This window comes from Vanacampus margaritifer, chromosome 17 (genome assembly GCF_051991255.1).
Source record: "Vanacampus margaritifer isolate UIUO_Vmar chromosome 17, RoL_Vmar_1.0, whole genome shotgun sequence".
NCBI lineage: Eukaryota > Metazoa > Chordata > Actinopteri > Syngnathiformes > Syngnathidae > Vanacampus > Vanacampus margaritifer.
Window position 1 is genome coordinate 18385798 of NC_135448.1, and position 15566 is coordinate 18401363.

At 40.8% G+C, this 15566-nt stretch overlaps 2 protein-coding genes across 2 annotated transcripts; both read right to left on the reverse strand.

Moving 5' to 3' along the window:
* Positions 1-469: 469 nt before the first annotated feature.
* LOC144037823 (zinc finger protein 706) lies at positions 470-6861 on the reverse strand. The gene is made up of 4 exons (XM_077549688.1): positions 6756-6861; positions 5740-5890; positions 2934-3047; positions 470-598 (listed from the first exon to the last, which is right to left on the reverse strand). Exons 2-3 carry the CDS (start codon positions 5872-5874, stop codon positions 2952-2954), a joined length of 231 nt encoding a protein of 76 aa, XP_077405814.1. The 5' UTR covers positions 5875-5890; positions 6756-6861; the 3' UTR covers positions 470-598; positions 2934-2951.
* Positions 6862-7558: 697 nt separating this feature from the next.
* LOC144037822 (glycogen synthase kinase-3 beta-like) lies at positions 7559-15140 on the reverse strand. Its single transcript, XM_077549687.1, has 11 exons — positions 14782-15140; positions 12824-12909; positions 12647-12748; positions 12481-12564; positions 12285-12395; positions 12074-12204; positions 10887-11091; positions 10734-10829; positions 10465-10651; positions 9619-9696; positions 7559-9525 (listed from the first exon to the last, which is right to left on the reverse strand). Exons 1-11 carry the CDS (start codon positions 14954-14956, stop codon positions 9464-9466), a joined length of 1317 nt encoding a protein of 438 aa, XP_077405813.1. The 5' UTR covers positions 14957-15140; the 3' UTR covers positions 7559-9463.
* Positions 15141-15566: the final 426 nt, after the last annotated feature.

Here is a 15566-nt window from a genome sequence, read left to right on the forward strand (position 1 = left end):
AACAAACACTTTGAATTTGTGAACTTGCGTGTGCAGCACGACTGGCAACAAGTTCACAAATTCAAAGTGTTTGTTTCACTTCCTCCCTTTCAAGACTCTCGTCACAAATCCATCACTTCCTGAACTCAATACCGCGACTTCATTTCCTGTCGTTCATGATGGGACAACCTGATTAATCCAGGTGTGTCTGACCTCAGTCGTCAGACACACCTGGAGTAATCAGGTCGTCTCATCATGAAAGACAGGAAATGACGAAGCGGTACCGAGTTCAGGAAGTGGTGGAGTTGTCCAAAGGGCCCATTGGGAGGGAGGGGGTGGGTGGGGCAGCAGGAGCCCACTGGGCTGAAGAGGGGGGAGGGGGTAGCATGAGCCTCCACGGCTGCAGAAGGGGGGGGGGGGAGGAACACTAAGAATTTGAAAACTTGTTGCCATTCGTCCTGCTAAAGAATTCCTGACAGTTGTAAGCCTGTTGCGTTTTTTTTTAATAAATATGTTTATTACTGGACTTGTGGCCCTTTTGTTGCTGTCTTCACGCACGCACACGCGTCTGCTCCACGCCGTCATGTCACCTGGTCCCGGCGGTCTCCATCCGTGTTGTCTGCGAGAGAAGACACGCGCGTTGCTGCATATGGCGCCAGATCAGTCTCATCATGAACACACACGTTGTGGGATTCATAAACACATCAGACACGACAGACACATTTTGGATGCGCACACACGTCTGACACTAACAAACACATTTTGGGATTTATGAATACATCTGACACGAAACACACACACACACAACATTCATCAAATGTGCGTGTGAATTGTTTTGCGTGCCTTTATAACGTGCGTTCATTTTGTAATTGGCACTCACGCGTGTGTGTGGATCTTTTTGAGACTCATTTCACGGCGCGAAAGAAACACACTTGCATTTTTTCTAAACAAAGCTCGACTGCAGCCAATCAGACGTCTCCCTCCTTCACAGCCAATCACACGGGCCGGGTGTTGCGTAACGTCACTAGTAAGCTGTAAGCATACACATCTATAAAAACGAATAAGATATCTCGTCCACACGGGGCGGCCATCTTGCCACAGTTAGCCCCGCCTTGACAGCTTGACGATGCATTTGGATGGCGGAAACTCAAAAAGATGAATTTTTTTTTTTTTTTTAGTAAAGTATGAATTATTTCTTTGAGAACTCAACAGAGCAAGCACGTTTGCTTTCAACAAGCTTCAGTCTTAACACGGAAGAAAAAAGTGTGCCCGATGACGCAGGTGTCCCATATTCAGTGTTCTAGCGCCTCACTGTGGCTCATGCGCAACATTGCACATCAGCTGAGTCCTGTGCAATAATAAACAATATCCCTTAACATTTGTTTTTATCGTACATGTTCTTTTAAATAACTCAAAATAGCGGTTTACCAAAAAACAACTTATTATCCAGAAGTTTAGAAGCGTAATTATTATACTACATACTTGTTAATAATAAATCCTCCCCTTTTAAAGCAAGTTCACATTTCTAAAATATATATTAATATATAAGTATTAATATATAAATATATTAAAATATATAAACATATTAATATATATATATATATATTAATATATATATTACATATATACATTTAAATATATACACATATATACATTTTTAAGCATCAATTTTTTAATGGGAATATTCAAAAAAAAACGTCTTTCTTAGGGTTAGGATTTACACATTAAGCATGAACGAATGTTATATTAATGGAACATTAAGCCTTAATATTTTATTTCAGTGTTATTCAAACATGAAACAAACCTGAATTTTTGAATATATGTATATATACATACATATATACACACATATATATATATATATATATATATATATATATACGTATATATATATATATATATATATATATATATATACATACATATATACACAGTTGAATCATTTTTTACATTTTGAATCCATATCCATTTTACAACAAAGACTAGAATAGATTAGACGGGACTAGACAAGATTAGAAGCGAATACGATAGAAAATAGGCGACTTTATTCATGCTAAGTATTATTCATTCTTATTCATGCACTTATAAACTAAACTGCCCGATAATAAGTTGTTTTTTGGTAAACCGCTATTTTGAGTTATTTAAAAGAACACGTACGATAAAACATAGTAAATGTTAAGGGATATTGTTTATTATTGGACAGTACTCAGCTGATGTGCAATGTTGCGATTGGGCCACAAGGACACTGAATACGGGACGCTTGCGTCTTCGTGCGGGGACACACTTTATTCTTCTGTGTTAAAACTGAAGCAAACGTGCTTGCTCGGTTGAGTTCTCAAAGAAATAATTCATACTTTACTAAAAAAAAAAATCTGCTTTTGAGTTTCTGCCATCCAAATGCAACGTCAAGCTGCCACGACTTAACAGTAATGAGAGGCGGAGCTAACTGTGGCAAGATGGCCGCCCCGTGTGGACGAGATATCTATTCGTTTTTATAGATGTGTATGCTTACATGAGTGACGTTACGCAACACCCGGCCCGTGATTGGCTGTAAAGGAAGGAGACATCTGATTGGCTGCAGTCGAGCTTTGTTTAGAAAAAATGCAAGTGTGTTTCTTTCGCGGCGTGAAATGAGTCTCAAAGAGATCCACACACACACGCGTGAGTGAATTACAAAATGAACGCACGTTATAAATGCACGCAAGACAATTCACACACACATTTGATGAATGTGTGTGTGTGTGTGTTTCGTGCCACACGTGTTCATAAATCCCAAAATGTGTTTGTGTTTTGTGTCGGACTAGTGCGCGCATCCAAAATGTGTTTGTTTTTCGTGCCAGATGTGTTTGTGAATCTCACAATATGTGCGTGTTCATTACAAGACTGATCTGGCGCCATAAATGAGCAACATGCCAAGAAGGGCGTGCGTGCGTGTGTGCGTGTGCGCTACTTACCGGTTGGTTTGCGATGCTTCAAGCCTGAACGTCGGCCAGCTCGGGAGGCATCGGAGACTTTGGGTGTTTGCTCTCAAAGTGTTGCTTGAAGGTCTTTGGATCGGGCATCTGGGTCTAAAAAAAAAAAAAAAAAAAGTCAGGAAAACGCACATAAACATAGGATGTGTGAATCACAACATGCAGCTTTCCAAGCTATCATTCTTGATGGAATCAAGAATACATGACATTAAATATTTCTGCATAGTTCAACAAAAAATATGAATGTGAGGTGCAAAAAAAAAAGAAAAAGTTTAGCATGTTTGAACTGAAAAAAATTGCAGTAATATAAAAAAAGGAAGTTATTTTCTGAGAGAAAAAGGAATCTTTCAAGAAAATATTTTATGAAGGCAGTTTTCCCTTTTTTTTCTTCAAAAGCAGAAAATAAATAATAAATCTTAAAAATAAATATATATATATATATATATATATATAAAGATGAAAAAAATCTTGAGGGGCAAAAATAAATAAATCAGGTAAAGTATTTTAAGAGGATTCCAAAAAATTGTGGAGTAAATTTGTGGACAGTATTTTTCCTCCCCCAAATCCTCCCTAAGCGTAATAATATAATAGTATTTGTTTTCAGGATATCGAGTTGATTATTTATACTTAGTCAGAAGAAGAAAAACAGAACACTTGGGCAAAGAAGCTTGTATATAAAGGGGAAATTTTGCATGAAAATCTTTTTGGGAGGATTAACAAACATCATTTATGGAGAAGAAAAAATATTTTTCTTGCAGGAAAATAAATACGAAAAATACTAAATCATGTAATTAAAAATAGCAACATTTTTTTTAAGTAGATTATCCAGAATATTTTATAAAATAGAAAAATATTATTGAAAAAAAATTCAGACATAGCTAATGATTTTAATTATTATTTTGTTCATGTTGGCGGTAATTTGGCAAAAGAAATCCCTGAGCCAAAAAACAAACATGAAATAGATAAAGCACATTACAAATAATTCCTCCACTATGTGGCTTAACGCTGTTAATGTTAAATGTTGTTAAAATATTAAAAAATAAAAAGTCCACTGACTGCTTTTACATTGATATGACATTAGTAAAAAGTATTATAGAATATGTTGTGCAACCTTTCACATATATATGCCATTTATCGTTTAAAGACGGTATATTTCCATCAAAAATGAAAATAGCAAAAGTTATTCTTATGGAGAAAGACACATATTCACAAATTATAGACCGATGTCACTGCTGCCACACTTCTCAAAAATTGTAGAAAAATAATTTTTCATATAGACTAGACAATTTGATTGAAAAACATAAGCTTTTAAGTGACAATCCATATGGGTTTAGAGAAAAACAGACCACCTCAATGGCAGTCATGGAACTCGTAGAAGCAATATTTACGAACACAGATGATAAAAAAGTTACGGTTGTCATTTTTATAGATTAAAAAAAAAGCATTTGACATTCTATACTAACGAATAAATTAGAAAGAGATGGCATATAAATGGATAAAAGGTTATTTAGATAATAGATATCAGTACTTACAGTTTAACAATATACAATCAAAACACTTGAAGATTACTCATGGAATTCCCCAAGGGTCTGTGCTAGGCCCCAAATTATTTATATTGTATATGAATGATATCTGTTGCATCTCAAAAATATTCAAAAGTGTCTCATTCGCCGATGACACAACTCTCTACGGTTCAGAAGAGAACCTGAAGCAGCTTCTGACTACCGTGGAGAACGAAATAAACACATTCAAAAATTGCTTTCATGTGAACAAATGATCACTAAACTTAAATGAAACAAAGTTGATCGTTTTTGGTACTAGACAAACCACACAACAGGTTAAAATTATGGTAAACTCAATTGAAATAGAAAGAATGTATGGAAATTCATTTCTTGGAGTAGTTATTGATGGAAATGATGTTGGAAGTCACACACAGATAATGTCAAAAGGAAAATGTCCAAAATGACAGGGATACTCTCTAAAACCAAGGATGTCCTGAATAAGAAATCATTCTACACATTATATTGTTGATTATTATTACCACATCTGACCTATTGTGTGGAAATCTGGACAAACGCATATAAAACAAATACCGATCCTGTTTTCAAACGGCAAAAAAGAGCCATAAGAATTCTAAATCGATCAAAATATACAGAAGCAACTCATTCTCTGTTAAATCAAATACAATGAAATGTTACCACTTAGTTGAATTTGAAATAGCACAAATAATGTTTAAAGAACACAACAATCTACTCTGCCACAGTACTCAGAAGCTGTTTGAAATAAGAGCGAGTCCTTATAACACAACACGTATTTTGTTGAAATACATTAACCTTATTATTTTATCAACATAAAACGAATAAGGGGTAGAAATACATACGTTTTTGACTTCCTCCTACGCCTTTTCAACATGTCAACTCTTTTCTTTCTCCCTATTCTTGTTTTTCTTTTTTTACTTCAACTTGTATTTTAGACTTGTAATGTTTTTACTTTATGTTTATATGTTCAATAAAACCCATAAACCAAAACCAAAAGAGAGGCAAATTTGATCCCCCCGGGAATAAAAAGTGCACTTTTTAAAAAATACTTTCAAGGGGGGAAAAAAGTGCAATGAACATCTACTATTCAAGGAGGAGAGCCCTGCTGTGACTGAAAAAAAAAAAGGTGCCCCTCTAAAAAGGTTTGTTGAACACGACTAATGTGTAACACAAATTCAACATACTTCTTTTGACACCAAGATCATGAATACACGCAAGAGGCTTTTAGTTGTTTTTTTGTGTGTCCTTACCCTGCAGACTGGGCACGTGTGGACCAGCGCCACCTTGGCTGCCGTCTTCTGGTCGGCCGCCTGACCCTTTTTCTTCTCAGCGGCCTTCTTGGCGTTCTTCTGCTGGGACTGAATCTTCTGCTGCCCGCGAGCCATGGCCCTCACATGCAACCTGAAAAGCCAACATATCACATTCACGCCGTTAGAAAGCTCATAGAGTATGAAGTCATGTCATACAGATTTCATCCACAACTGTGCTCAATTACAAACCTTTTTTTTTTAAATAAGGGTGTCTTGTTATAGCTACCTACATTTCATTATTTATCCTGTGAGGGAAATTTGGTACAGTGGAAACATACAGGTAACATTTTGAACATGTGAAACCAAATTTCTACTATTTTCACAAATTTGTTTTCTTTTCAAAGAGCCTTAAACTGATGAAAAATAGGAATGCTATTAAACTTATTTGTATAATTGACAAATACATGTTACGTGAAAAGCCCTACCGTTTTTCTTCGTATTATTTTAAATTGCATTTTATTGTGTATTTTATTTTCATTGCATTCTGGTTCCTCATAGAATTTTGTGCTATAAGAAAAGCCATAATGTTGTATATATTTGTCTTTGTTTGAAACAGTTGTTAAAAAAAACTAAAACATTTTGAACATGTAGCTTAGCCTAGCTTAGTGCCTAGAAACCCGTAAAAGCGCCGGCTTTTCGCATTACCGAGTTAACATTAATCATCAATCAAACACTAGAAGATGAAAAATATTGAAATTGTTCAACTTGGTCGAAATGGAACACATTTACATAAAGATATTACGACTTGTAATCTTGTGGGGAAGGGGGGGGGGCATTTTAGCGAAAATGCTAACAGAATTAGCTCGCTTCGATAGCAGCGACGCCAAGACATTACAGATCAGGCTGGGTTCTGTTTCAATGAGGACATTTCAAACATTGAACATACCAATAAAACACAGAACTTATTTTTTAACGGTAAATCGCAGAGGAATGTAACAATTTGAAGATTCGTTTACCTCGGAGGTCTAGCAGTCACGCTCGCTCTTCTGTCGTTTCGTATTTGAACGTCAGCCGGAAGTACGTCACTTATTTAAAAACTTCGGGGAAGGCGCTTACAACAGCGCCATCTCTGTTCTGGAGACGAACAACAGCAGTACGTCACTTTTTTAATCCCTTGCCATAAATGTCTTTTTTTTAATGTATTTATAAAAAAATATATATATACATCGTTATTACGTAATTAAAAAAAGAGATACTGATCTGCAACGTGGATCAAACATAAAAAATAAAGATAGAGAAATTCAAACGAATGTCATCTATCCAATTTCTTAACCGCATGTCCTTACAAGGGTCGCAGGGGGCGCTGCAGCCTATCCCAGCTGGCAGAAGGTCAGCAGGCAACCATCCACACTCACAATCACACCTACGGACAATTTGGAGTGTTAAATTAACCTGCCATGTACGTCTTGGAAACGAGGGAGAAAACCGGAGTACCCGGAGAAAAAAAAGTACACTCGTACAGGTTTCACCCAGAAACGCAGATGCCTGGACTCGATCTCACGTCCTCCGCATTAGGAGGCGGACACACTAACCAGTCAACCACCCTTTCTGCCGGAAACTGACTTTGGAAGAACGTACAAGCTCCACTTAGGAAGGCCGAAGTCTGACTCGACCTCACGTCCTCACGTTTTTAAATGTTTAGGTCATCATTAAATAATATTGTTTTTAAACCCTGTGATTTGAAATGTATATGTATAAATGCTTCAATAACTCAATTCACTACTAACTCGTTAAGTGTGAATAAAAACAATTTGAGTGAAACAGTTTCATCATCACTTTATTACAGTAAATGAATTCACATACACACGCGCGCGCACACAGAACAGAGACAAACAGGTTTTGGTTTTCTTTCTCTCTCCTTCACAGCTCAGAGCAAAAGTCAAAGGTAAAAAAAAAATAAAAATAAGGGTTGGGTGGGGGGGGATGACACAAACATTCTTGTAAGGCAGTCGCACCACAAAATGTCACCTGATGATAATTAGCAGCACATTGGAGCTCCTTCCAATACATAACGTCCTTACACTTGGACAAGTGACAAAATGTAACTCTTGTAACACCCCCTAAACACTGCACAGGATACACAAACAAGAAGCTCCGTTGCCAAATCAAGTGAAGGTGCGCACCACACCAACAAACGGCAAGAGCGCGTCCTAGCTAGCGATCCACGAGCGTCACTCGCAGGATAGATTTGTGAGACATTCATTCAAGGAAAACCTGATGCGAGCGGCGACTTCACAGGAAGCAAAGAAAGAGAGAGAGAGAAAGAAAAAGTGGTGGACAGACATGACAAGCTTTTTCTTCTTTTTCTTTTCTCTGTTGCAATATTTACACGGCGACACAAAGGTGTACTGTATTTACAGAATAAACAAGCACGAACATATGGACAGAATGAGTGGCAGCAGATATAAACAGCTCTGTAATATAATAAAAAAAAAAAAAGAAAAAGAAAAGACAATGGGGAGAAAAATATATATATTTACACATGCCATGACAGCGGGAGGATTTCAACTGATCTCCAGGGGAGTTTAAAAAGCCTCCGGTTACGACATGACTGTGCCTGCAAATGAATATGAACGGATGACAAAACGCGTACAAGAAGTGAGTCTCTCAAGGAACGAGAATAAATAAAAACAAGAATAAAAAAGAGGTGGAAGGCATGTGCTGCTACTTGAGGACCACCCACATTTGCCTACAAATCCCCCGCCCGCATATTCACCTTTATTTTTCTACTTTGTGTAATGCGTCAAAACCTCACAAGATGACCTGGATAGTAGGAAAGAAGTAATTGAGGGAGGAGCTAAGTTTAGCCCGGGTTCTTACGGAGAGTCATGCTGCTCGTATATGGTTTTGTTCTGGTGAAATTCAAATCAAATTGCAGTATCAAATTAATGTTCAAAATAATATTCTGCAATGTTTCGGCTTCATGACTGCCGCGTGCCAGTGCATCATGGGAAATGCAAGAATGTCTCAAGCCCCCCCCAAAAAAAACTGTCTTAAAAACATGACAACGCTCAATAAAATGGTCTAAAATCTTTTTCTTTTTTTTTTGCAAAGAAAGTAAGAACGGATGGAAGCGAAACATGTGGCTGGGGCGAGGAACATAAAATCGTAATTAAAAAAAAACAAAAAGTGTGGAAGAAGTTGAGATGATCTCCTGAGCGAACCTCTCCAGCCTAAACGAGAACATTCTGTGGCTCGCGCCGGGTCCAGTTGGCTTCGTACGCACGTCAACATTGATTTCAAACAACAAAACAAAAAGCGCTCAGTGAATGAGGAAATGTGTGATGGGTTCAAATAAATAAATAAAGACAAACATGGGTGAAGAAAACAGGGGGGGGGGGGGAGTCAATGTAAAATAATAAAATAAAAAAAAGGTTATATTACAGAGGACCAGCCCCCACTATTGAACCTTCACATACCTCTGGAGCAGCAGCCAGACGGCACTGTGTGTGTGTGTGTGTGTGTGTGTTGGCTAAATCTCCGTCTGCGGTGTTGTCGGACGCGTCCACTGTACAAAAACATCATCTACGAGCAAGCACGGAGATGAGCGCTTAGATTTCACGTACGTTTGTGTCGTAATTGAGGGAGAGGAAGAAGAAAAGGGGAGGGAGGGAGGGAGGTCGGGGGCTGGCCGAGCAGACAGGCAGGAAGGCGATTGGTCGCTTCAGATGCTGTTGAGCGATCCTGGTACTGATCCCAGTTGGGAAGCGTCCGGGCCGGTACCATCTGACCAGAGCAAACGTGTTGCTTAACGCTAGGAACGCAATCATTGCGCAATCGACTTTTGGTGGGAAGGAAGGACGGAAAGCGCGTTCCTACCGTGAGAGGAAGCAGCTGTGTGAGCGCGAGCGTGCGGAGGGATGAGCGTGGAGTTCAGCTGAGGTTGGATAGACAACTCTGCACACACAAACAATCTTGGATTGGAAGAAATTCAATCATTGGCTTGTTTCAGCCCGACGTAAGTTCTGTGAACAGTCCATCGTCGGCCGGGTTTCCAATCACGTCTTATTTTACATTCCTCTCATCTTATCGTTAATTCATCTTATTAATGCTTTTATGCTCTTTTTAGAGGAGTCACAACATGGTACAGTATGGCACCAAAATCCGAAACTAAGACCGAGAAACTAAGATCTTTGTATGTCAGAGAGAACTAAGTCTCAATGTGGCGATTTACTGCCATCTGGTGGTCAACTAATAGAATGCAATGACCTGAATTCAAAGCATGGCACTACAAAAAAGAAAAAAATGTACGTTGTGATATAACTTCCGTTTTTTTTTGTTGCATATTATTACAATTAACAGTGAGTTTTTAAAATGAATGAACGCTGAATAATCAAAAATGTCTTTGTTCTTCCTTGTATGTGCACTTCCGTTACTAGTGATTTGTGATTATAGATAATTTTGCTCGGTTGGCTTTATGTGTTTTTGACAACAACTTCAAAAATATATTTTTTTATTAACTCATCATTTTAATTTATTTTTAGAAATTTGGATTTTCTAACTTTAGACACGACCTATAAAATGAGAAACGAGAAAGAAATCCACCTGAACCCTAACCTGTAATTCATAAATATTAGTAAAGTGTCAGAGTTGCCCTCTTTTCTCAAAAACTAACGTCTGACTGAAGATGTGGGATCGGAACCTGCACCCGCTTTGCCTACGTACCTGTGGTGCTGAAGTTGAAGAGCATGGGCAGCTCCCGACCGCTGGGCAGCCGCGTGTTGGGCTGCCGCAGCTCGTCGAAGAAGGTGTGCGAGCACGCCTCCAGCGGCGACAGGCGCGAGGCCGGCGTGTACTCCAGCAGGCGAGAGCAGAGCGCGATGGCCTCCGGCGGCGTGCGCGGTTTGAACACCTCGACGCCAGGAAAGGGGAAAAAAACATCCAATGACACATTTGTGGCGATTGCCGACAAGTTTCACGCGGCGTCCGACTACCTTGGTCCAAGGGTGAGCTTTGATCTGCGGGAACTTGAATTCTGTGTAGTTGGGGTTCATCTCCCGGATCTGCTCCCGAGTCGGCGTGCCGAGCACCTGGAAAAGCCAAAGTCAGCCCAAATCCGGTTTCGTCGTCTCCCGCCGGGCGCTCACCTTGATGATCTCCACCAACTGGTCGACGCCGCTGTCGCCGGGGAAGATGGGCTGGCCCAGCAGCAGCTCGGCCAGGACGCAGCCCGCCGACCAGATGTCGATGTTGGCCGTGTAGTCGGTGGCGCCGAAGATGAGCTCGGGCGCCCGGTAGTAGCGCGAGCAGATGTACGACACGTTGGGCTCGCCGCGCACCAGCTGCTTGGCGCTGAGGGAGACGCGACGCTTCCTCGTTAATCGGCCGCGCAATCAAAACAATTCCATACTACACACGTATGCTGATGACCTCCACCAAGGCATGTTTGTATGCATGCTACTTTATGACGTACAGTATGGGCTGCTAATTATGAAAAAAATGTTTTTAGAATAGTTCAAATAAATAATATAACAAATGCGCAAGTTAACGCAATTTAGCTCCTCCCCATCAACACCAAAGTGTTTTTAACAAAAGCTTGGACGACTCGCAGCATCGGCTGCACGGCAGCGTCTCGCGGTCGAAGGCAATCTTAAGTGACTGACCGATCAAATCCTCCATTCATGTCAGCCAGCTTTTTGATTCTCACTCTGGGCGTGAAAAGTTAAAATCACTCAAAACAGTTGGGTCAAAAATAACCCAAAATGTGTCAAAAAGGAATTGATCGAATTGTTTTCTTTGATTATTCAATGAACCCAAAAGGTTAGTTCCAACGTATAACCCACAAAACAACCCTAAAAATGTGGGTTATTAATTTAATTTGACCCAACTTTTTGTGTTAATTAGCTCAAATAGTTGGGTCGGTTCATTTTGGCCCAAGTCAATTGGGTTCTTCAATTAACCCAAAAAGTTGGGTCAATGAATAGCCCACAAAAATGTTGGTCGGTCTGTGGGCTATAAATTTAATTTGACCCAACTTTTTGAGTTAAATAACTCGTAAAGTTGGGTCGGTTCAATTCAATTAACCCAAAAAAAGGTTGGTTGAAATGTATCACACAAAATAACCTAATTGTAGGTTATTAATTTAATTTGACCCAACTTTTTTGGGTCAAATAACTATAATATTTATTAGTTCAACTTTTTGGGTTAAATATTTAACCATTTTTTAACCACTTTGTGTTGTTTGACCCAAATGTTTCGTTTTAAGAGCGTGAGGTCTGATTTTGAAACCTAGAAGGAGGTGCGCTTGGTGAGCAGACGCGTCCGTGCGGCTCACCTGCCAAAGTCACACAGCTTGAGGATGGCCGTTTCGGGGTCCACCAGCAGGTTCTGCGGCTTGATGTCCCGGTGACACACGCCTTGCGAGTGGATGTACGCCAAACTGCGAAACAGCTGGTACATGTACACCTGCGAGGGGAGAGACCAGCGTGACCTCACGGCCGCGTTTGAGGGACGGCAGGACGATTCCTTCCTGGCAGAAAAATGACCTTGACGTAGATGATGGGGATGATGCTCTTGTTCTTGTTGAAATGCCGGGCCACCCTGTAGACCGTCTCGGGGACAAAGTCCAGCACCAAGTTGAGGTACACTTCATCCTTCTAGATCAGATCAGACAGCGGGTGTCACATATTGACCTCAGCGTAGACGTGCATACACACAGCAAAAAAATTTTAAAAAGTCAACCTTATCTCCACTAGAGTAGAAGAAGTAACGCAGTCTGACGATGTTACAGTGGTCCAACTTCCTCATGATCTGCAGCTCCCGATTCTACAATGAAAAAAAGAGAGAAGGCAAAGTCAAAAAAGCAACACATTGCACATGCTTTTAACTGTCGGTGTGCACGGCGCACCTTGAACCTCTTGTCTTGGAGGACCTTCTTGATGGCCACCATCTCCTGACTGTCGATGAGGCGCGCCTGGTAGACCACCCCGAACGAGCCGTTGCCGATCACCTGGGTGAGGAGGAGGAAAGGTCAAAGGTCGCATTCGGGGACACGAACACCGCAGGCGGCGCGGTCTCATCTCACCTTGATGTCGGTGTAGGACACTTCTTGCGGGCGGTCCGGGCCCTGACCCGGCGTGGCCACCACAGTCGTCACCTTGCCGCTGTCTCCTAGGAAACCACATGACGTCGTCAGATGAAGTCAAGTGCGCCACTGGGCCTCCTTGGCATCACGTTAGGGTCATATATATATCTCCACTGGACATTTTTTCTTTTAATACGAGGGTTAATAAGGCAACTTCATTACCGCTCCGGATCGTTAAGTTCACTTTTAAGACGACACTGTGGATAATTAAATGGGGGAATGCTCCAAAAATAGGCCAGCCTCTCATTTCTTTCTCCTGGTGGACTGCTTTAAATGACGATTGTCGTCTCATCCACCCATCCATTTTCGGAACCACTTAAAACACACATTAGTATCCCAACATACTTTAATAATTATATAAAAAAAAACGTGAGAAAAAATATTACAGCAAAATGTCTGCCTCGAAGCGTTAGTCATTTTTCCACACTTGCGTTACACGCAGCCCCCGCCCCCCCCAGTAGAAATAGCACAGTGGCAATACGACGCATTCATTTGTTGACACCCACGTCACTCACCAGACCAGACCTGCCTTTTAAAGCCGCACACACTCAAAGCCACATATAGTGTGGAAAGAGTTTTCAAATTACAGGGTCTATGTCCCCCCCCCCCCCCCCAAACATCTAAAAATAGACAAGAAAAAAGTTTGGTAAAGAATAGTGTATTTACGATAAAATTGTATTTACAAGCCGTCGTCATTTTTAGCAAAAATATAGCATATTTTGTACACCGTCCTATTCTTTAGTCATAAAATAGTCACCTCCTGTCAATTCATCAATACTTTAAGAACAACAATATTAACGATAAAAAGTCATACATTTTATACTCGTAATATTTCGACAATAATCTCTTAATTGTTGCTATTTTTTTTCAGTGCGGTTCTAATACTTTTATACAACAAGTAAATGTAATTTCATGTGGTGACAGTGATGTTCATCTTTCTGCCTTTCATCCTCTTCTTAAACACCAATTTACAGTTTAGGTCACATGGGGAGGGCTTCTTGTTTAGGGTCGCACGCTTGTCAAAAATAATCCCAAGGATGTCAGGTCACTTTCAGATTTGCAAACAACACAATGTTAGGCCGGGATTTGGAACATTTGGCGACCCTGACGGCAACTTACTTGATATTTTACCAATGCAAGCCCAAGTGGGTCGCTTTAAGCCAGGGATGCAAAAATGTCAAAGCACATCATCGCTCTCCATGCAATTCATCGTGCTAACGGGGTTAATCTCACCTGCAGACACATCCATCACACCCAAAAGGCAACCTTTCATTTCAAAATGTCCTACGGTGTGCGATGAGGTGTGCATTGACATTTAAATGTTAACAACATTATTTAGACACGTCCTTGCACCGTAGCAAGGCGGCTAACACCCAAGCCGCCCTGGACGTCAATGACTGGCGTCCTCCAGATGTCGGCCGGCCCGGGCGACCACACGCGTCTTATTTGGAGCCTTCCTCGCCCGCACAGGTGACCTTGTGAGCGGGCAACTTTCCACCTGGGAGTCCCGCGATGATGCGAGTCACCGGCAGGCAGCTCACATGAACAATGACCGTTTAGCTCGGAACTTTAGCCACCCCTGCTACAGTAATTACCTCGTTCCGATGCTGGCTTGAACATGAACAGTGAGCTGAAAGCTGCGAGATGTGTAACAAGTACAAAAATGACGATTCGAAGACGCTTTTCAATTTCACGAGGGTCCGGCCGAGCACATCGGTAAGACTGGGCGATGAGCTGCTAACGTACAAAACAAGTGGCTAACGTTAGCATGCTAACCAGCAGGGACGATTGTCTTCTTGTGACTCAAACAGTGGGGAAAGAAAAGTCAAGGCAGCGCAGTAATATGTAACATTAATTTAGAAAGTATATCATATTGAGTATTGTATTTAAAATCTTACTGGCGAGCTTGAGGTTGGAGCATCCCGACAAACTACTGCCGGAGGCCTGTGGGACCCCGGACTTTCCTGTGCTGCTCCCCACGGCAGCGGCTGATCCGGCGGGCGCGGCGGCGGCTCCTGGAACTCCTGGCGGCTCAGCAAAAGAGCTGGTCCTGGGCCGCCCGCTGCCGCTCATATCTTTGCGCAGGGCTCGCGGTTGTCTTCCCACTCTTGTTTTTCCCCTCCCGGCCGCGCGAGTATATCTCAACGAAATGCGAATATCCCGACAGCGAGCAATTTTCTGGAAGACACGCCGAGAAAGGCTGCCGCCGGCTGCTGTCTGCCTGGCGGCGGGGCTGGTTAGCTGTTGCTAGACACCCAGAAACAGATTGCGCGCAAAGCGACTTGGGGAATGTAGTTCGGTACAAATATACAGAGAGATAAAAAATAATAATAATAATTGTGGACTGTACATCCACATCTAAATGGAAATGTTTCAAATAAAGAAATAACGACGCAAGTCTATAATGTTTGTTTAGTTTCTCCTCGTTTGCACTCATACCATTTGTATTCAAATTGAATTGATTTGATAGAACTCGTGTTATCCACTTATTAATGCATGGTGTCATTTATCAGCAAAAATATTTTTAAAAAGTCCTTTTAAATAAACAGTGGATACAAAAAGTGTACACACCCCTATTGGAATGACATAGACCAATATAGAACAATTTAAAAAAAAAATTGTTTTTTTTCCACAATTGATGTGACTGACATTTAACCCGCATGACTCATTTCAATTCTTTAAA

Excerpts from the sequence above, each read along its gene's own strand:
- LOC144037823 (XM_077549688.1), bottom strand. The coding sequence starts at position 5,874 with ATGGCTCGCGGGCAGCAGAAGATTCAGTCCCAGCAGAAGAACGCCAAG. Across the intron at positions 3,048-5,739 it reads ACACGTGCCCAGTCTGCAGG|ACCCAGATGCCCGATCCAAA; the intron begins GTAAGGACACAC and ends TTTTTTTTTTAG.
- LOC144037822 (XM_077549687.1), bottom strand. The coding sequence starts at position 14,956 with ATGAGCGGCAGCGGGCGGCCCAGGACCAGCTCTTTTGCTGAGCCGCCA. Across the intron at positions 12,749-12,823 it reads TGTCCTACACCGACATCAAG|GTGATCGGCAACGGCTCGTT; the intron begins GTGAGATGAGAC and ends CTCCTCACCCAG. Across the intron at positions 12,565-12,646 it reads TCCAAGACAAGAGGTTCAAG|AATCGGGAGCTGCAGATCAT; the intron begins GTGCGCCGTGCA and ends TTTTCATTGTAG.